Genomic DNA, 15,182 nt, shown 5'->3' with positions numbered 1-15,182 from the left:
AGGTGGCCCAAAATGGATTAAACAACAACAAAAAAATGCAGAACAAAATATCAACCACTATTAATACAATAATGTCAATAAATGTTACTTTGGGGCTATTTAAAGATGGCAGCCTGGGTGATCTTCAGTACTCACTTTCCATCTGAATATCCATTGTGCTTCTGGTGTCAGGGATTTACAGCAAAGGAAAAAACACAAAACTGAATCTCCACCCTCAATAACCTTACTGTTTACAAAGGAGATGAGTCAGAGTAAACAGCAGAAGAACAAGTCGTCTCCAGTTCCCATATCTATACAGTTCACATCTACGTTCACAAGAGGACACAGAAAAGCATGAATAGGCCTCAGACTGTCAGTCAGCAGGCATCAGGACCTTCCCAAGCTTCCTGTATCCACTCGGGACCCCCTCCGAGGCATGCTGTCCACTGCAGTGACCAGAATAGGCTTTTTGAAACTGCAGATCTGATCCTGTTGCAGCCCCCCACTCCATCATCCCCGTCTAGAGCCCTCCATGTGTTCCCACTGCTTGTGGCGGAGCCCACAACGTCGTGCAGTGCTAGCCTCGGCCTCTCCCCGACCCTTTGTGCTCCAGCCACACTGGTCAAGCTGTGCTCCTTACCACGTGAGCTTTGCATTCACTGTTGTCAGGAACACGTGGTTTAACCCCTTGCCCTCTTCATCTTATCAGTTATCAGTTCTCGAGTCTCCCTTACCCATTCCTTCTCTCCACTGCCACCATCAACATTTTCTCTCAGGTGTTTTTTTTGGGGGGGGGGGGATTGATGCAAAGGCCTCATACTCAACTCAAAACACTCCCAACTCAAAACACTCTCCACCTGGACTTCCCTGGCAGTCCAGAGGTTAAGATTCCGAGCTTTCAATACAGGGGGCACAGATTCAATCCCTGGAGAGGGAACTAAGATCCCACAGGCTGTGCGGTATGGCAAAAAAAAAAAACCAAAACCACCCCCTACCTTACCTGCATGAGCCATGCATGGCTCTAAGCATCAGGCCCTCATTTTCAGTGGATTTTCACCAGCTGTCCTTGGTCTGACTTTAAAAGCTCCTCTCCTCCTGCCTATCTTTAGTGGTTTATCTTCCACCCTTGCTGCCTCTTATGCTACAGCCAGCCTGAGGGAGGTATTTGTCCTGTTCTTGCAAACCTGATGGACCTTCCCAACTATGGCTGCCTATTTTGACCCCACCCCCATCCCAGTCCAAATCTTACGTTTTCTTCAAGGCTCATGTCTTCTATGAAGTCTTCTCTGATCCCCTGGCTGAAAGATATGGTTCCTCAGAACTTCTACAGTACTATGAAATGCTAATAATTTTTACACCGCATTCTACCATGACAAAGATCATTTCTCTGTATGACAGTGTCAGTATTATCTATTAATTATTGAGCATTTACTAGCTGAGTATCTTGGGCACATTATGTAAACAACATGCCTTCATCCTTTATTTGTAAAATGATGGAAATAATAACACTGAGCTCATAGGGTTGTTGTGAGGATTCATTAGAATCACACCTGACACAAAGCACCCAGTTAGTATTAGCTATTGGTGTGAGTATGAGGCGGGGCGGGGGGGGGGGCCCGGGGGGCGGTACTTTATATTGTCTCAACTAACCCTCAGACCCCCTGAACTAGGTTACTATTATTATACTTTTTTTTTTTTAACATGTGGGTTGAGAACTGGTGGGTCTTAAATGAAGTTGTGCGCAAAAACAAAAAAAATTGTGGGGAAATATACATAACAAAAAATTAGCCATCTTAACCATTTTTAAATGTACATACAGTCCAGTAATAAAGAACATTCACAATATTGTGCAGCCAATCTCCAAAACTTTTCGTTTTACAAAACTAAACTTCTATACCTATTAAACAATTCCCCATTTCCTCCTTCCCTAGTCCCTGGCAAGCCCTATTCTACTTTATGTTTCTATGTATTGTATTATTATACTGGTTTTACAGACCGAGAAATCCAAGGTTCAGAGAGTAATCTGCTTCAAGGAGACAGAATCTGGACTTGAACTCGGGGCCCCATGCACACTCGGAGTCACTCTGAAGTACGGTGTCACCTCCGACAGCATCTGTGATGCGTTTACCTGCTCCATGACCATCGTGGCCAGTATGTGCCAGGGCCCTCCTCTGGGCCCCTGCGTTTTGCAGCCATTCTCAGATGTAATCCTCACGGCAGCCTTGCAATCACTGAGGGGCAGTGTTCTATCTCCCAGCGCGGAGCTGATATAGGACAGATCAGGCCTGATGCCTGTCAATAGATTAAACAATACGAAATAAGCCTGTGGCACATTTTTAATGCAATTGTTTACATTTTTTCAGTGTTGACACTCAGGAGAAAACCAGCTGAAATGCATGAGGTCAGAAAGAGCTTCCCAGTCCCCCCCCCCGCCCTCCTGCAGAGTCAATCTGCTCTTCTCACCCCAGGCCACCCCCAACCCCATCTGCACCTTGTCACCAGCATCGCTGAGCCACAGCCAGGGCCAGAGGCAGGCGGGCGGGCGGGCGAAGGGACATCAGGGACTGTGCTTGCTCTGCTTCCTCCCCTGCCACTCCACCCCCACGAGGGACATCAGGGACTGTGCTTGCTCTGCTTCCTCCCCTGCCACTCCACCCCCACGTCCTTCCCTCCAACCAGACCCAATCCTGACCACTCTGAAACGCGCTCTGTCCTTTCACGCCTCCGTGGCTGCGCACATGCTGTTCTGGAAGACTGGAATGCTTTCCCTCCCCTCGTTCTCCACCTCCAAGACTCTTACCGTCTTTGCGAGCCAGCTCCGCCGTCGCCTCCTCTGTGAAGACTCCTCCCCTACCCACCTCCCCAAGCTGTGAGTCCACCCCTCTTTGGAGCAGACTAGTTCGCGTCGGAGTGCTCTCGCGTCTGGGCTGCAGTGACTGACTGTAACTCTAAGTGTCCCCCACGCTCCCAGCTCCTTGTGCTAAGATGAGGCTTCATCTCTGCTCCCAGCAGGGGTAAAGAGGATTTTGGATCACTGATTTTTATTTTTTTCATGTTCCTGGTATATTTAAAAATGAAGAGATAACAAGATCACAAATATTGAGGCATCTTTTTCAATGTCTCGCAAATGAATGCTTCCAGATACAAAAAATTATAATTGTGCTGCTCACAGGATAATTATAGGATTAAGATATATTAATAAATATATATAATTTATTAAAGTGTAAAAATATACTTTTATTTACATTTGTATAAATATATATTGTATTTATACATTATACTATATATACTAAAGACTTATTAAGATATAATAATTTATAGTGCTCAGTAGGCATAGCAGTCTGTTAATAAGAAACAAGCTTCAGGATATGCAAGGAGGCTCTTTGATCAAATTGGTCAGTGGATGTGACATAATGTAAAACCCCATTTGGAGACACTGTCAAAAGCCTAAATTGGAGACTGTAATGAAACTGTTCTCCTGGCCCCCTTCTCCAGTGGCAGGCTGTGCTGCTGCCTCTGCACACAGTAGGCGCTGATTGTATGCTGAAAAAATGGGAACAAACACAGCTTTCCAAGTTAGTTACTGAAAACCCACCCACAGTACGTATTCATGAAAAACAATGAAGTCCTGAACAATGGGGCAGGAAGCCACCTCCTTCTCCAGTGACCCCAACCCTCAGAGTCCAGCTGAAGGCTGCAACAGGAAACCCCTCACCCAGAGTCTTTCCTCCCCCTCCTCCCCACTGCCCACCCCTCCAGGGGCACCAAATGCACTCTTGCTTTCCATCCACTCTCAGTCCCCCTTCTTCTCAACCCTCAGAGGGTCCCAGGTGAAAAGAGAAAAGCACTTACTCATAGGAGGAGGCAAGCAGCCAAGCTAGGCTTGGAGAGTCATCCTGCCCCGAGGCAGGCCTGAGGAATAAAAGGAACGGCGGGCGAGAGGACAAAGAAGGACTTAAAGCTCTGGAACAAGGGGAAAGAAAAGGCCTAAGAAAGTTTACAAAGCAATCTGTCAGAGAAGGGATGAAAAGGGAGCCCCACTGAGCCGAGGGGCTCGGGCACTCACCTCACCTTCGGCCCAGTTAGAAACCTGCGAACTCTGAGCTGATCTCTCTCTTCCTTGTCCCAGAGCTTTCCCTGGGAGCGTGACGCCTCACCTTGCTGAGTTTTTGGTAGCCCCAAATACTTCTGCTCTACTTGGCTCAATACGCCAGTTCTCTTGAACTCAACAAACTGACTCAACTGCCAGCTCCCTCTGGATTTTCAGCAGAAACACTCTGGATAATAAGGTCACCAGCAGATCTCCACAGCTATCCAGCCACTCCGACTTCTCAGATGTTCTGAGCCAGTGAAAATATCCACAGGCTTTCTGAAAGTCTCTCCTGCCACCAAAGGCAGGATTAATAGTAATATCAACGATCATCTGAGTGCTCTCTCTGTATGGAGTGCTTTAAATCATCTTACTGCTCACCACCACCTTAGGTATGGATTACCCAATTTCACCAGAAAGGGAAGCGGGCCTGGAGCGATGAAATGACTTTCCAAAGAGATACACAGCCTGGATTCCAACCTAGGTCTGTCTGACCTTGATGCCCACACACTTCCCCCACTCAGGACACCACCTCTTGGGGATCCTCTACGATTCTATGTTTTTGTGTGTGTGGTTCCCATATTAATTTTAGATGGGGGAGGGATGGTACAATTCTGTGGTATCTAAAAAATTTCTTACCTCACAGTTGGCAGTGGGGAGTGGGGGAGTCTGCCTCCTGGCTGGGTAGGGTCCTGAGTTCTTTCTAAACACTTGAGTAATTAACCATAAATAACGGGGCACTGGGAACAGGACACTCACTAATAAAAGCGTAGCCTAGAGTCACGTTTGATGAAAAAAATTCAAGTCACTTGGTGGGTGGACATATCTGCAAAACAAAAGAAAAGCCCCTTTCCCAGCCCAGGCAGAGAAGTCTCCTGTACAGTTAGAGACAACAGGCTTCTGGGCACATGGCCAAGGTTCTGGGGATATTTATAACTTGAAGAGGGTGGGAGTCCCTAATAAGCTGCTATATTCTTTTTCCATCACTTCCCTCTCCAAGGCTACAGCGAGCTCGGAGCTCTCCTTCGCGCAGAATGCCTGCTCTCCCTAGTGCTCCGCTTCCATTGTCTCATTTTCTCATCCTGGCTGGGGAAAGGGAAGGCTGCAAGTCCTTCCGTTCGGAAGAGCTCCAGTTGAATGCAGCTTAGCTGCTGGTGATATTTCTTGGCTAGTTCTGTGGTCTCAGAGATCTGCCTAGGAGCCTGTGGTTTCTCTGAGCTGCCTGAGAGTCTGATGTTTCGGGAATTCTGTGAGTCTTTGGGAACCGCCTACCATCTCTGGGCTTTGCCTGCATGTCTACGGATTCGAGATCTACCTGCAGGTCTAAGATATCCAGGGTCTGCCGGTGATCCCTAGAATCTTTCCAAACGTCCGCAGTCTCAAGAGAACTCTGCTTGCGGATTTGAAATCTGTTTTGAGGCCTCTTGGATCTTTTGAAGCCGGAGACCTAACGCATCTTTTGCGGGCCAGGAGGTGAGTCTGTTGGTTCCCAATTCGGGTTTTCGGCTTCCTGCCTTAAGTCGGTCAAGGGCTGGTAACATCCTGAGAGCCCGTTGGGCTTAAGCCGTTAGAGGCCCACGATCCCATCGACGCGGGAGGGCACCAGGAACTCTTTTAGCAGGCAAGCCCTCGGGGATAATAAGGACAGGCTTTCCGAATCCCCGGGCCCGGCTCGCTCCACCTTACGCGCCCTATAACCCACCCTCGCTTCTGACTTCGCTCCGGCTTTTGCTTCCCCTCCGCTAGGCGCAAATCAGCCGGCCGCTCAAGGGGAGCCTGTTTTAGAAGGACGCGGTTGGATATCCCTACAGGGTTAACAGCGATGGAGCCGGGACCCAGCCGGGCCCTGCCGCGGACCTCACTCTCCTGCGGACGGGCTGCGCGGTGCCTCCTGGGAGTTGTAGTCTGCGCAGCAGTGTGAGAATGCCGCGGTGGCTGCTGGGAGATGTAGTGCGTGGGTGGAGCTCAAAGTTCCAGCGCGGCCGCCGAGTCTCCCCTGGGGAGTGGGCGGCTGCTGCTTTCCTCTCAAGTCTGGGTCGTCAGATGAGAGCTAATCCCAGAGGAACCCAACACAGGCCAGCACCTATATTAGGCTCAATGTCGCAGTTAAGCTTAACTTAAGCTCGACTCAAGATAAACTTCTAGAGGTGTGACGAGAAGCAGGGCAACCTCTCTGGCTTAATCCGGCTGCTCTCTCCAAGAGAAGAAAGTGAAAGATACTCCGCCCTGGCTAGGAGGACGCGCTTTTTTCCTTCACCCTTTTGTTCTTTCCCTCCGTGGCTTTTGGCCTCTTGACTGGCCTTTGTACGACAGAGTGGAACTCCAACTCCCGACAGGCCACGGGGTCGGGCGCAGGCGCGCTAAAGGGGCTCTGCCGGGCTACGGGAGGTGGGCCTAATACTCGGAATCTAATTGGCAGAGTGCTTTTGGAGCTTCGCTCGCTGATTGGCCGAGGCAGCTGCCGGAAAGGGCCCAGCCTCGCCATGGAGGAGCAGAGGCGTTCTGTGGGCTGGGCTGAGAGCCTCCTCCCTGAGAGAGCATCGGCTTGACCCCCGGGTCCGGGAGGGACCGAGCCAGGGGGTTGTCTTATTAAATTCTGGCAGCCTCCACCCCTTGGTGGCGGAGACACAGAGGGCGGGTCGCGCTCGAGGGTCAGGGAGGAGAGTGACCCGGCCCGGGTTCAGGGCCCTCCCCACCCGCCTGGGCGGCCAGAACTCAAGCCCCGGGGAGTGGGCAGGGCCTGTTTCTGTGCCTCACGCCCTGCTTTTCGCCTCCTTTAGCACTGTCTGCTAGCTGCTTTTCCTGCTGTCTCTCCTGGGAGGCGAATCCTTGAGCCCGAGATGGCAGCCACCCTGCTCATGGCTGGGTCCCAGGTAAGCCGGGGGTGGCTTCTCGGACCCTGCCTGTGCTTAACCACCTCGTGCCCGCGTTTCTTTGCTTTGCAAATCCCTATGGGAAATTCCCTCGGATTAGTAATTCGCTTGCTTTGCCACTCTGCCTCCAGAGACCCAGTATCAGGACAGTATAGCCACAAACAAGCATTTATTGAACACCTGCTGTTTGCCTTTCAATACTAGGGAGACAAAGATGGATGGAACGTGCCCTCCCTGTCTGCTCAGTCTGTAGGAAGACAGATGCATCCGGTTAGCCATGAAACTAGCGTGATAAAAGCACTATTTTCTGTAGGAGCAAGGTGCTGTGGGAACCAAGAAGTGGGAGTATTCTCTCTGAGGTGTGGGAGGGAGGAGTGGAGCAGAGCGCGGAATGGGCGGCGGGGAGTGGGGGAGGGGGGGAGGGCACTGAGGAACAGCTGGTGCTGGAACAGGGTTTTAAGGAATAGTAGGATTTCACTAGTCCGAGGAAGATACTCCAAGAAAAGAGGAACGTTGTAGGTAAAGGTATGGAATGATGTAGATGTTCGATGTGTGCTGAGAAGAGTACTGTTAAGAGGAGGGCAGGGGTATCCGGCCACGGGACCAAAGCAATCTGCTCATAAATTGCTGTCTCCTGAACCACATCTCTTTGTTGCTTACTTATTTCTCCTTTGGATTCTACATATCAGACCTAATGCCTTTTGCCTTCTCAACAATTCTAGCCATGTCTCTCGTTTCAAGAAGAAAAATTGGTACTAACTTCCTAGATACCAAGTATTGAGGAAGCAATGTGTGATTTCAGGCACCTGTGACATTTGAAGATATGGCCATGTACCTCACCCGGGAAGAATGGAGACCTCTGGACCCTACACAAAGGGACATTTACAGGGATGTTATGCAGGAGAATTATGGAAATGTTGTCTCATTAGGTAAGAATTCTCTTTCTCCACCCCACGTTTTTTGAGACTATCAAAAATGCCTTAGCTCTTTCAACACAACCTAGTTACTTGATTTTTAAAGCACCTAATTGGATTTTGGCGTGGGCTGAGTCCTCAGGCAGATCTTTGAGTGAGGGAATATCAAGGTCATGTCGTCTAGGATGAAAGATTGTTTCTGTGCATTTTAGAAACACTCAGATTTCTTGTGCCCTGAATCATTTGCCATTCTCCAGCCTGTTTGTACAGATCACTGACCAAACAGGTCTGACATAATGGTACTTGCCAGGTTATAAATGCCCCTGTAAATGGTGCTTTTACTAGAAGATGAAGGGGTGCTGACCGAGGTTGACAGGAGGGCAAAAGCCACCTTTTTGTGTTTGTTTTGGCTTCAGAGCCCTAGCTTTGCCTCGGGTCCTTTATTTATCCACAGTAGGTACTTGTCTAGAGATGTTTCAGAGTTGATCATAGATTTTGAGTGTGTCAGATGCTGTTCCAGGAGAATCCTGAACTAAATGAGATCACAAATTCTATTAAAGAGGGAAGCTAATTTTTTTTAATGGCCTGCAAACCTGTCTTCTGTGAGATACCCTTTTGTCTGGGTGCAATAGAATAAACTGTTCTTGAGCTGAACAGTCTTTTGACTCACTTTGTCTCCTGTTAGGACTTGACAGAAGTTAGCAACCATGTATGGTTCACTAGGTTATCTGCCATTCATTAGGATTATTTCTTTTTCTGAAAGCTTTATCCCCATAGCTTTTAACAAAGAAATGGCAACTCTGAAGGGTTTCCTATTTAACCTGGACTCTCTCTGATGTCTCAACTTTCTTGGATCCTTCCTTTAGAAATGCAACTAGAAATGACTCTATCTACCCAGATCTGTGGTAGTCAGGAACCCAAGTATTCCACTTAATCCAACAAAAACAAGAAATTAGAATCTTAAAGAAATGTGAATTTATACATCAGTGGTCCAGCCCAAGGAATGCTTGTTGGAAAGATGGAAACATGGAAGCACCAAAAAAAAAAAAAGTTTCTTGCCCAAATAAGTTTGGGAATGGGTTAAATAATGTTTACAAGACTTTTTTTTAACCTTCAGACTCCTCAGAACCTATAATCTGGTATCAGGGCATTTTAAATTTCTAGGAAGAGGATGTTGTATGCACCATTTACCAAACTAATTTGTCCATGGACCTTTTCCCCCCAGAATACCTAGTAACCTCTTTATAAAAAGTGTACCAAGAGACACAACTTGGAAAAGACGTGACTGGTAGAAAGTTTCTTATACACAGTGACTTTGTGTATTTTGATTTTCTTTTAAAGTCTTTACCTAGTCAATGCCAAAAGCATTCTGAACCAGGCATCTTTTTTGCCTTCTCCAACTGTCTCACTTCTGTTTGCATTAAAAGGCCAGTGAGGAGGACATCCCTTGCAGTCCAGTGCTTAAGACTCTGCTCTTTCAATGCAGAGGGTGTGGGTTCAATTCCAGTCTGGGAACTAAGATCCCAAAAGCTGCATGGTGAAGCAGAAAAAAAAAAAAAGTACAAAAAAAAAAAAGCCGCTGAAAAGTAGCAAGTAACTTTGGCAGTCATTTTTCCTGTCAAGTGAGACTTGATATAGATTGATAAAAATCTGTTTTTCTCCATGCTAACCCAGTAAGTCCATTTTTTTCCCCTAGTAGGTGCTTAGTGGATATTAAATAATGCTAATGATGAAGACTTGACAAGAACATACAATATACACACACATGCATTCACATAGAAAATATCTAGGCTCTTTGCTTTTAGAAGTTCTAATTTAGAGTCTTATATTTTCTTTTATATATATATATTTATTTATTTGGCTGTGCTGGGTCTTAGTTGTGGCACACAGTTTTAGTTGCAGCATGTGGGATCTAGTTCCCTGACCAGGGATCAAACCCTGGCCCCCTGCATTAGGAGCTTGAAGTCTTAGCCACTGGACCACCAGGGAAGTTCCTAGAGTCTTTTATATTTTCTATTTCTGGTTTTCTTCTTTTGAAACACCAGGAACGTATATAATTTGAATAAAGAACCATTAACTGTAGTGATTCAAAGCATTAACTTTTATCAAGACACCTGGATTTGTATCTTAGCTTTACCATTTACTACTGTTTAACCTTTTGTGAACCATTTCTGTGGACCTTGGATTTCTCATTCATAAAGTGGACATCATCATGATGTCTGGTGCTCAGGGTGGTTGAGGTAATTCACATAAAGAACTTAGCACAGTGCCCAGCACACAGTAGATCATTTTTGTGTGTGTTTACCAATAACATTCTTTACCCTTGATTACAGATTTTGAAATCAGGAGTGAAAACGAGGTGAATCCAAAGCAAGAGATTAGTGAAGATGTGGAATTTGAGACTGCATCTGAAAGACCTGTTGGTAATACTGAGGAAAATCCTGAAAGTGAAGAGGCCTTTGACAACAGGGATAGATCAGAAAGACAATGGGGAGATTTAACGGCAGAAGAGTGGGTAAGCTATCCTCTCCAGCAAGTCACAGATCTGCTTGTCCACAAAGAAGTCCACACAAGCATCCGATATCATATATGTTCTCATTGTGGAAAGGCCTTTAGTCAGATCTCAGACCTTAATCGGCATCAGAAAACCCACACGGGTGACAGACCCTATAAGTGTTATGAATGCGGGAAGGGCTTCAGTCGGAGTTCCCACCTTATTCAACATCAAAGAACACACACTGGGGAGAGGCCCTATGACTGTAATGAATGTGGGAAAAGTTTTGGAAGAAGCTCTCACCTCATTCAGCATCAGACAATCCACACTGGAGAAAAGCCTCACAAATGTAATGAGTGTGGGAAGAGTTTCTGCCGGCTGTCTCACCTCATCCAGCACCAAAGGACCCACAGTGGGGAAAAACCCTACGAGTGTGAGGAGTGTGGGAAAAGCTTCAGCCGGAGCTCTCACCTAGCTCAGCACCAGAGGACCCACACGGGTGAGAAGCCTTATGAATGTAACGAATGCGGGCGAGGCTTCAGTGAGAGATCTGATCTCATCAAACACTATCGCGTCCACACAGGGGAGAGACCCTACAAGTGTGATGAGTGTGGGAAGAATTTCAGTCAGAACTCTGACCTTGTGCGCCATCGCAGAGCCCACACGGGGGAAAAGCCATACCACTGTAATGAATGTGGGGAGAATTTCAGCCGCATCTCACACTTGGTTCAGCACCAGAGAACCCACACTGGGGAAAAGCCATATGAATGTAATGCCTGTGGGAAAAGCTTCAGCCGGAGCTCTCACCTCATCACACACCAGAAAATTCACACTGGAGAGAAGCCCTACGAGTGCAACGAGTGTTGGCGAAGCTTTGGTGAAAGGTCAGACCTAATTAAACACCAGAGAACCCACACAGGAGAGAAACCCTATGAGTGTGTGCAGTGTGGAAAAGGATTCACCCAGAGCTCCAACCTCATCACACATCAAAGAGTTCATACAGGAGAAAAGCCTTATGAATGTACAGAATGTGAGAAGAGTTTCAGCCGGAGCTCAGCTCTTATTAAACATAAAAGAGTGCACACTGACTAAGTCCTGTAATTATGAATGGGGAATGATTCATTTGAAGGTACAATTGTATTCTGTATCAAAGAGCTCTGTCAAGACTGAAGCTTCTCTTACTGTGCTGAATTTCTTTCTTGTGGGTCACCATTTAAAATATCACAGAAGACAAGCCACTTGAAATTCTGACCCATGGCTTTGGGAATATTATTCTCTCTTGCAAAATAGTGATTTGTATTCTCTCAGTACTAGCGAATTATTTCATCAAAGTCAGCCTCACAAATAACTGGAAATCTGAAGACCAGGTGATAAATGCTGGTAAATGCTCAGGCCTGGAAATGGAGTAAATCTTTCAAAGTAATTTCTCCCATCCTTGACCCAAAGAGCTATACTAGGAGAAATGTTGAACTGTGATAGGGTGGTCACAGCTGCTTTGGAAAAAAACAACCAGAGACTTTGCCTGAATTGCCACACCTATTCACTCACCATAGTAGCTGGGCACACACATCTTCCCTTCAAAGGGCTTTCTCCTTGAGTTGCTCATGCATTTGTATCTTTCTATCTTCCTGAGAGCAGGATTCTGCACGGTGAAGGCAATGATCATCGCTTTTCTCCTCATTGTTTCTAATTAACTTTTTTTAAAGCTTTCCTCTTTGTGAAAGCTAACTGAAGATTCAGATTGAAAGGAAAAATGAGACACAGATTTGGGGACCAAGGACTCATCAACAGTGGTGATTTTAGCAAGAGATGCCCACTGTTATTGCCATTGATCAGAATTTAAGAATTTTCTTTGGGGATCACTGTAGGGAATATTGTAGGGAAAATATCTTCAAGGAAAGCTAGGACCATAAGTGATGGTGGAGCATAAGGAGCAAGTGGAATTGACTGGGGAAGGAAGCATAGAGTTCCTTCCCAAGGAATCAGGTCGTTTCTGTGTTCTTTCCCCTCTACCCTTTAAGATCAAATCTCCCTGTACTGCTAACTCTAGGATTTGATAAGGGCCACATCCCAGTGTTTATCTTAGCTTGCATAAGGGCATGTGTATGTACAGTGAAATGTGTATTCTTGTTGTTTTTCCAATAGCAGAAACTGAATTCACACTGAATTAGCATGCTCTTGGGTGATATTGATCATGTGACAGAAAAACCGACATAACTCCAACGTGAGAAATGTCCTTTTGTTCATTCTTTATGAAAAAAATTTAAACACTAGTGCTCTTGTGTGCACTCTCCTGAAAGATCTGTACAGAACCAAGCACTTGTTTATATGTATTAGTCTTGGAGATAATTACCAAATAGGTTGATTGTCCTAGTCTCAGACTGAATGATCTTCTCTTTGCCCTAGTCACAAGGAATTAATAAACCTAGATAGGAATGTATTTCCATTCTCTCAGCTTACAAATTTAACCTGTTTATGTCAGCATTGACCCAATTTAAGCCCAGTAATGTCAATTCTCCTTATCTCAGTTCAAATAGGAATTAAGAAATATCCCAAATGTTGATGCATATCCAAGCATTTGGGGGTGGGAGTGGGAGGGAATCAATGTCCAGGAATGGGGGCTAGAGTAAGGAATATATTTTTTCTTGAGTCTGCCCCAAATACTGTGCTTTATTGTGAGTGTTGTAACATTTGAAAAACCTTTGCCATAACTCTTTGGGACTTGGTGTTAAAAGAGCCAGTGGTCTTTCTTGGGTAGTGTACTATAGTGATTTCCTGTGATCCACCGCCCTGTGGGTCTGCATCCCTTGCAGTAACACAACCTCAGAAGTAACAGTGAAATACTCCACCAAGTAGATGTCTTTATGTTGCCACTCCTATTTAAATACAGATTTGGGCAGGGAGCATGTTCTTTGTTCTATACGAAATCTAGCTGTGGGTATTCCTATTTTAATTGTTGAATGACTTACATGTTCTTGATGACTAAAGTCAAACGTGTCTTTTTCCCATATCAGTGTTGCTGATGGTTTTAATGAATACCAAAATTCTCCTGTTGTTTCTGTGAGCTGCTAGGGGCATTAGCTTCGGAATGGCCAGAGAAGATATCATCTCCATGACCTAACTGTATTTTACCCGCTTTTCCTTCCTTATTCTCCTGCCTTACCCCCAACCTGTTCCTTCTGCTGCTTTTGGCTTCTAAGTGCCCCAGCCTTCTCAGCAGACATGTACACTCCAGTTGGGAAGTTAAAAGGGCAGAGGGCCAGACCAGCTCTATCTCCTCTCTTCCTGCCAGTTGTTGCCCATTTGCTGCGTTGAACTCTGTGTAAAGTTATCCATCAGTCTCTCTTTGCTAAAGCTTTCTGCATGCCTTCTGCTCCCAAGTCTCTGGCTGCTTCTGCACATACCCTGAACACATTGTGCCTGTTTTCTATGGTTGTGGAGAGTGAGTGAACAAGTTAAGTATGTAGCGCAGTTTTCCTTCTGGTATTGGTCACAGTTATACTAGTGTCTATCTCCATCTGTATTATTCTAACAATATTCTGTAATTAAAAGTAAAATTTTTAAAATCAAAAAGTGGAGAATTATTTTAGTAATTCAGCACCAATTCACAAAACAACTTTTCATCAGATTCATTAAAATTGGGCACAATTGGTTTTTTATATTAATGCCTTTGTATAGATGTTCTTGTGGGAACCTGGGAAGTGTCTTCACATATTGGTCAACCTTTTGGATATTGCCATATTTTGGGGAGATGCAAAAACCTGGGCATTTCCTATGAAGATTAGGCTGACGGCAAAGCAACATGGAAATATTTAGTATGGGTAACTCATTAACTTTGGGGAAGGAAAACAAAAGCAAAAAAAAAAAAAAAAAAACCAAAAGGGAAAAATGAGGGGAGGCCATATTGCTTGAAGGAGATATTTTTGGGTATCTGTTAATACTAAAACAGTTTCTACTAAATTAGTATTAGGATCCCAGAACAGAGATATGTCTTAAAAATAGTCAAAGGCTCTCAATTCATGACAAAATTTCACAGTCTGCCTAAGGCAGTGATTATTTTCTAGTAGGTTGTGGCCACAATCTTCAAATTTCTTACAAGTAATTTTATCTTAGGAAGCTTTTTTTTTTTTTTTTAATGGAAGACCAATTTAGACAGAGGTAGGGAGTAGAAATACTTTAAACTGGGAGAAAATACAAATATGAAAGAAAAATTTTAATTTACCCAATAGCCAAGACTTGAAAGAGATTTTATAAATTGTCAGACTTTTGGGGGGAGTGGTGAGGGGCTGTGCCACATGGCTTCTGGGCTCTTACTTCCCCAACCAAAGATGACACCTGTGCCCTTGGCAGTGAAAGCTCAGAATCTAACCACTGGATCTCCAGGCAGTTGGCATAAACATTTCTTAAAACTTTTTTTCTCCTTCCTACACATTCAGCATTTTTTATCTCTGGAAAGGAAAGTTCACGGAAAATGCTGGAGAAATTGACCTGGCACCTCTCCTGAAGGGTATTTAGTATGTTAATATTTCGCCATTATTCTAATAGAGGCAGATTTCCTTCTCTGAATTTTCTCTAGGTGGCTAGCCCTTGGTTAGGGTTGTGCTTCTAGGCCATTTGGACTCCACTGAGTCCATTGAAATGATAATTTGTTAAATGGTTACATAGTGTTTCAAAGGTTAGTGTTCCTGCTGAAAAAGGAGTTCTGTGCCTCAGGAGAAACTTACTCTTTGAAGCATTGGTTAGATGCCCATATCTGTACAGTAGAGGAGCTGCCGACTGGGACCGCCTTATCTCTAGGAGACTTCAAGATAAAAAGGCTGTTAGTGAAAAAC

At 45.3% G+C, this 15,182-nt stretch overlaps 1 protein-coding gene across 7 annotated transcripts; it reads left to right on the top strand.

Annotated features, from left to right (window-relative positions):
* The first annotated feature begins 5,019 nt into the window (after positions 1-5,019).
* ZNF436 (zinc finger protein 436) lies at positions 5,020-13,923 on the top strand. 7 transcript variants are annotated; one of them, XM_043444760.1, is made up of 4 exons: positions 5,020-5,542; positions 6,850-6,942; positions 7,745-7,871; positions 10,190-13,923. In XM_043444760.1, the coding sequence occupies exons 2-4, from the start codon at positions 6,910-6,912 to the stop codon at positions 11,440-11,442; spliced, it is 1,413 nt and encodes a 470-aa protein (XP_043300695.1). In that variant the 5' UTR covers positions 5,020-5,542; positions 6,850-6,909; the 3' UTR covers positions 11,443-13,923. The 7 variants fall into 7 exon arrangements, with proteins under 7 accessions (XP_043300695.1, XP_043300701.1, XP_043300699.1 ...); XM_043444762.1 differs by lacking the exon at positions 5,020-5,542 and adding an exon at positions 6,075-6,216; XM_043444761.1 differs by lacking the exon at positions 5,020-5,542 and adding an exon at positions 6,292-6,457.
* The last annotated feature ends 1,259 nt before the right edge of the window (positions 13,924-15,182 follow it).

Source organism: Cervus canadensis, chromosome 24, assembly GCF_019320065.1.
Source record: "Cervus canadensis isolate Bull #8, Minnesota chromosome 24, ASM1932006v1, whole genome shotgun sequence".
Lineage (NCBI taxonomy): Eukaryota > Metazoa > Chordata > Mammalia > Artiodactyla > Cervidae > Cervus > Cervus canadensis.
The sequence above is the reverse complement of the archived record's forward strand: the minus strand, read 5'-3'. Positions and strand labels throughout refer to the sequence as shown.